Source organism: Monopterus albus, unplaced genomic scaffold, assembly GCF_001952655.1.
Source record: "Monopterus albus unplaced genomic scaffold, M_albus_1.0 scaffold27.1, whole genome shotgun sequence".
NCBI lineage: Eukaryota > Metazoa > Chordata > Actinopteri > Synbranchiformes > Synbranchidae > Monopterus > Monopterus albus.
Window position 1 is genome coordinate 1,202,080 of NW_018127907.1, and position 6,310 is coordinate 1,208,389.

Below are 6,310 nucleotides of genomic sequence, written 5' to 3' on the forward strand. Positions count from 1 at the left end.
ATGGCCCTATTGTTCCTGTTCTGGATTTACAATTGGGACAGAGACATGTTACACTTGACTGCTATTTAGTAAATGCTGAAAGGGCTCTCAAACAGCTTTTATACTTCGCCTAAGGAGCCAAAATGTATTGAAAATAATTTTGCTACATGAAAATAATGTGGTCAATCATTTTCTGTAACTATACATCTTAATGGGATGACGTTTCTTTATTTTTAAAGTCCTGACAACTGCGCTGCTGACAGCACCTAGTTTTCTGGACTTGACCAAAGAAAATGAACTTTTAACGATACTACAATGGGGTTCAAACATAGACACTACGTAAAATACTTTTACAGCCAGGTTTATACAAGAACTACCTCTTGTGCCTCTGTCAATCGTTAACCCCCCCCTTCTTTTCTTCTCCCCTGTGTGCCACTGAAATCTGTCCGCCGGAAGTTATGCTTGCGGTCTCCCGACCAAAAAAAAAATGGCGAGTGGCATCGGCAGTGAGTAATTTCTAGCGCTTTTCAAATTTTCTTCGTAATGTAATGGTAGAATTAATCCCAGGTTAACCTAAAACAGTCCAGTTTATTTAGTTTGGTTGAACCAGTAGTGGCGTTCTCTGATAAAATGTTATACCATGTAACTGTGTGTCTCGTTAATGTGTCCCCCCGTAATCAACATTGCTAATTAATCATTAGCTAACTGTAACGTTATGGTATTGTATGCAAACTCACAACCTAAAACTATTTTCATTTAGGTTACCTTGTTTTAGATTTGTACCCCAGTGCGAAAACATTGTATAGCTCAGTCTTAAATGTTAATAGCATCCTGTATATGCTATACAAGCTAGTGTTTTTCGTGTAGCTGATGCTAGCTAACTCATGATAAATAATAAAATGTTGCGTTAAATCATGGTGGGATTTGCTTTTACATTCTTTGTGTTTACCTCCGTTATACATCACAGGCCGTATATTTTATTTGGTTGGATATGGAAAGGACCGCCAAAAAGAAAGCATTAACAATATAATAAACAAATCGCTCAATTAGAACACAGCAAAATACATAAACAATACTGGATTAAAAGACACGAAAGGTTACCAAATGTCAAACAGGAAACAGTAACTCATTGTTTTGACTTGATTATTTGCTTTATGTGAACATTTATACAAGTGTATCAGGGGTTCATTTATTTGTGACATAAAACCAAAACTTATTAATAGGCCAGGGACTGTTATGAATACTTGGACATGTTGTAATTTCTGTGTATATTTGTACTGTTTTTTTTTCTTCACAGAACACAAGATACTGAATGTGGGGCCAACAGAGCCCTGGTCAGTCAGGGAGAAACTGTGTCTGGCCTCCTCTGTTATGAGGAGTGGTGACCAAAACTGGTAAAAAGAAAACCTACTCAAAAACTTATCTGGGTTTGTCATTCATAAAGGAATCATCACAGGGTTTTAGCAAAATATAGGCCAATTTTAAAATGACATGGAATCTTAGAGTTTTAACCTTTAAAGGTATCAGTGTTTCCCAACTGTTTTCAAAACCTCGGGAAAGCATTTGTTGACCTAAAGAGATTTATCCTGCTGTTCAGAAAAGATCACCTGATCTGACAACACAGAGATGGACTACCAACCTTTACAGTATGTTTTTACATTGAACCTATGGGTAGCCAGTATTCTGTGCTGGTATTTAATTTATAAAAAAAATGTGTGTATTGAAAGATCTTGTCTGCTCAAACTATTTACTGCCAACAAATCTAATCATGAGACCAATAATCTTTGCCCTTTCCCTAACCCGTCAATATCAATTATCTGTATTAACCAATCAGAGCAGACATCAGTAGGGCAATACTGCATGTTTGGATTCACTTTATGTAAGAGGCAGAAAGTGTTTCTCTAAAAAAAAAATTACCAGCAGGCAAATATTAGCTCTCATACATTTTTTTGGTAATGTTCAACCATCAGGGCATGGTGGAGAAAAATGTAATATAGTATGTGTGCTGTTGAAGCAGGTAATGGTTCTTGCTACTAGATCCCTAGAGTGTCTGAACAGTGAACACACAATAGTGGTACAGGAGTTTGACAGCCAGCTAGAACCTAATTAAACTGTTTTGTTTTTTTTGCCTATGCTAATGATGAGTCACATGCCTTCATTTATCATAATTTGAATGTATTTCAATGTATATTTTCAGTCACTACATGTATTTATTTTCAAATTGTCTTCTCAATATGTGTGTTCATTCTGAGGAGTTTCTCTGTCTCCAGGGTGTCTGTAAGTCGAGCCATCAAGCCTTTCTCAGAGCCCGGTCGTCCACCTGACTGGTTCTCACAGAAGGTGAGAGATGCAAACCTACACAGTATTTTTTTTTCTTTCAGTATACAGTCCAGTAAGTCAGGTGTTGTGCAAGGATAGGATGGTATCTTTGTTGTCAGCATTTGCTTTAAGATAACAAATTTACTCGCTGTTTTTCAGCATTGTGCTTCACAATACTCTGAGCTGCTGGAGGCCACAGAAGCACCTAAGTTAGTACTGGTACTACTACTACAACTACTACACTCATGCACACCCCTATGTGCAAAATCAAAATAATCTTGCTTGGTGTTTGTGCTCTCTTTTGCCCAGGCGTAAACGTGGTGAGAAGGGTGAGGTGGTTGAAACTATTGAGGATGTCATTGTTCGTAGGCTAACAGCAGAGAGGATAGAAGAACTGAAAAAACTGCTGCGAGACACACAAGAGCAGTACAGGTACACACACACCTTAAAAAAGACCTTTGATGACTGTGAGACATGACATTTAACCTGCCTGTGGTTTCTGCCCTGCCAGAAAGTTGAAGAAGGAGGTGGATCTGATACAGACTGGACATATGGACTCTCAGCTGAAGGAACTGTGGGCAGAGATCACACTGTAAGATTTTTAACTGTCTCTCTCTTTGATGCATGTGCAACTGCATATGATATGTGAACTACAGCACATATTTCAATCTCAAACACTACCAACATAAACCCAGCTTTTTGATTAGCTGCAATGGCATCATAGATTGTGGAATGACACAGTTGGCTGAGTTGGTCTGTCATTCAGCACTTAGGTGCAGACAGCGAAATACAGATGGGTGACAAAAGAAAAGCCAACATAGTGTCTCACTAAGATGTTGGGTCACCACGTGCCACCAGAACAGCTTCAGTGTACCGTTGACTCTCCAAGTCTCTGAAGTCTACAGGAGGGGTGAACAACATTCTTCCAAAATACATTCCCTCGCAGGGTGTTTTGATGATGGTGGTGGAGACGCTACCAAAAACATCAGTCAAAAATCTCCCACGGTTGTAGGATGGGTACTGAAAGGCACCAGTTCTTATACAAGCGGTAGCTACCGGTCTGTATCACAATGCAGATTTCAGTGCCACTTAAACATCTGTTGATTGAAATATTTGCCCTCTAGTTCTGTGAAACAGACAATACAGGCAACAGAAGCATCACGGCACAGTCTTACTCTGCTGCAATCCTCTTAAATTGTCAATTGTTGAAGTATTAGTTTTTTGTTTCCAACTCCAGAAAGAAGAAGCAGGATGAGGAGGAAGCAGAGCAGAAGAGAAAAGCCACAGAAACTGCGTACCAAGGTAGCTTCAGTCTGCACTCTGTAAAGGCCTTATTTTGAAACATGTAGTTTTTATTCAGGAAATCTGAATATCTTAGATCATGTTGGTATTTGCTGTGAATGTGAAAGAACTCCTCCTACACATCTTGGCATGCTATGAAATTAAATGTATCAGAGTGCAATAAAAATCACTTGATTTTTGTCAGCATGTCATTTTACCAAATGCATTACATTATAGCTGCAGTGTTGTATGGTTTTATGATACTGTTAAGAACATAGAAACACTGCTGTCAGTTTTTAACCATGTTGCTGACAGTCTTCATGATTAATCGTACTCTTCTTGAAAATATGTTTCATTACTTGTCAAGACAAAGGGTTGTTCCTCTGATGTGCTTGAGTTGGAATGACAGTTTGGTCACATGATGCTTTGCTCATGATTTCTGTGCTGCAGCTTTTCTCTTGGACAGTGTTCCTTTACAAAATGGATTGACCTTCTCTGTTCATCACAGCTCGTCAGGCAGTGAAGAACACACCGAAGCGTCTGCCCAGTGTAACTGTGCGCTCTCCTCTGGGTGCCAGCCCACCAATGCTGGATTCTCAAGCCGAATCTTCTGTTCCCACACCGCCCATGGATACAGGAGGTGTTGCTTCGGATGACACCACTACTCACTCAGTTGTAAGAACATACTCCTGTACACCAGTGTTTGCATTACACACTTTGTGATGAAGAGCTACCACAAGGATACTGCCAGTGGTGAGAGAAAAATGTGTTAAATGAGGTTGTACATTGTCAAATTAAAGTCCTTAGTGTGCCTTTTTACAATAATAAGCCATGACTTCGGTGCAGATAAAACGCAAATCCAACTTGTGTTCTTGGCTCATTCAGTGGAAATAGATCATCTCACATTATGGTGGTGTTGGTGAGCCCAGCTTGTGCTTGAAGGAAGTTCTTCAGATATGTCAGTTCACTGTTCCAGCCACTCTCACTGAGTTGTTGTTGTCTCTGTCAGGCCCAGGGGGTCGGAGTGTTTTTACCAGCGACGGATGCTCCAGGCCCAGGGCCCAAAGATGGAGGCCTGGCTACTCTAGTTGATGACTCGCCACAGAAGAGGCTCTTGACCCAGAAGGCCACACCACCACCCTCTCCTCTCCTGTCAGAACTGCTGAAAAAAAGCAACCTCATCTCAGCCAGCCCCCACCTGGTGAGAACAACCTTTCTATGGATTTAGACACTAAAACCATAAGAATACTAGGAGTTCAGGATTATATAAAATCATATAAAGTACCAAGCAAAACTCAGCTGGAACCACCTCAAAGTTACTGTCTATAATTATTTTCAGTGTCATATACACTATATAGGTTGCAGGCAGGGCTAATTTACGGACCGTACTATGACAACACAGGGTAGAGAAGCTGGAATAGCACCAAGAGGGAGTAGTAGTGTCAAGGATGTGGTGTAGTATAGCTGAGAGACATGTCTTATCCCATTTTCAATGGCTTTATCAGACAGTGTGTAAAATCTTGGTTAATGCACCTTTAAATCCTCAGAGCTGATGTCACTAAAGGTGTTTGTTCTTGTTTTGAATTTGGTACAAGCAGTAATGGCTCAAACTCAGGATCAAATCATAGTATTTTGAGGTTTTTACCCCACAAAGGATCTAACAAACCTCTCCTCATGTTTGTTGACATCAGGTTGCCGATGGAGATTCTACTGGAAACCTCATGAATGGAGTACAGACAGCAACTGCAGTCACTGCCCTGCCACCCGGTCACGATGTCATCACGGGTAAATATACTTGGCGTCCATACACATAAACATAAGCACATGCTTTATAGATTATGTCTTAGGAGAACCACACTCTGTACTTTGTTTCTTGATGGTTAGAATGTGACACACTTGCTTTGTGTGCCATTTGGCTGCTGTCTGGTTCATACACTTTGTTGTCAGTTTATTAGGTACACCTACCTAACCAAAGGCAGTTATGTAAATTTTTTGTTTATATCGTTTCAGAGAGGCATTGATTCAACTGTATATTTTTTCACACTGATTTTATGTGTTTTGATCTTTGTGTTTATATATTGTATTAATGTGTTAGGGCATTTTAAGATTGTTTTAGATTGAAAGTGAGAGTTTGCTCTCAACAGTTTTTTTTCCCCTGGTTAAATAAAGGTTGATGATGATGATGAACGCTGCATTGGCATTGAACTGACTGGCATTATACTTGAGTGTTTCTGTTATTTATCCTAGTCTCAGTGATGTAAATGGGGAGGACAAAATAATAGAAACATCGATCAGTATATTCACCATCATTACCAAAACCATTTATTACAGGACTGTTGTATTAGCCTGATTTAGTTTTAGCATGGTGTATTTCATAAACTGAGCCAACCAGCGCTCCAGGTGGGCCGGTAGACAGTGTACCAGCATTTCTCACAAGCTGCCGGTACTCTCTTCTGCCCTTTCCATGGGCTTGTTTAAGATGAACTGCATCTCACCTGGATAGCGGACGAGAGCAGATGTTGGCAGCTGGGGACAGTGAAATGAAGTTGCACTTGCATTGCAGGATGGACAGTTTAAGGGGGTTTCTGCCAGCTACAGCATGGAAGCCAGGGGCTGTTATTTCCACCAAAAGAGACCATACAGTGAGGAACAGAAGTATTTGAACACCCTGTGATTTTGCAAGTTCTCCCACTTAGAAATCATGGAGGGGTCTGAAATTCACATTGTAGGT

The 6,310-nt window shown here is 40.2% G+C and overlaps 1 protein-coding gene across 1 annotated transcript in view; it reads left to right on the top strand.

Annotated features, from left to right (window-relative positions):
* Positions 1 to 384: 384 nt before the first annotated feature.
* The window catches only part of brd8b (bromodomain containing 8b), a 16,087-nt gene continuing 10,161 nt past the window's right edge, over positions 385 to 6,310 (top strand). The window contains exons 1-10 of the mRNA XM_020595471.1: positions 385 to 485; positions 1,277 to 1,373; positions 2,250 to 2,319; positions 2,458 to 2,507; positions 2,608 to 2,730; positions 2,810 to 2,890; positions 3,536 to 3,600; positions 4,088 to 4,254; positions 4,589 to 4,780; positions 5,271 to 5,364. Coding sequence (XP_020451127.1) covers positions 467 to 485; positions 1,277 to 1,373; positions 2,250 to 2,319; positions 2,458 to 2,507; positions 2,608 to 2,730; positions 2,810 to 2,890; positions 3,536 to 3,600; positions 4,088 to 4,254; positions 4,589 to 4,780; positions 5,271 to 5,364 — 958 coding nt within the window. The 5' untranslated portion in view covers positions 385 to 466. The remainder of the gene's footprint in view (positions 486 to 1,276; positions 1,374 to 2,249; positions 2,320 to 2,457; positions 2,508 to 2,607; positions 2,731 to 2,809; positions 2,891 to 3,535; positions 3,601 to 4,087; positions 4,255 to 4,588; positions 4,781 to 5,270; positions 5,365 to 6,310) is intronic.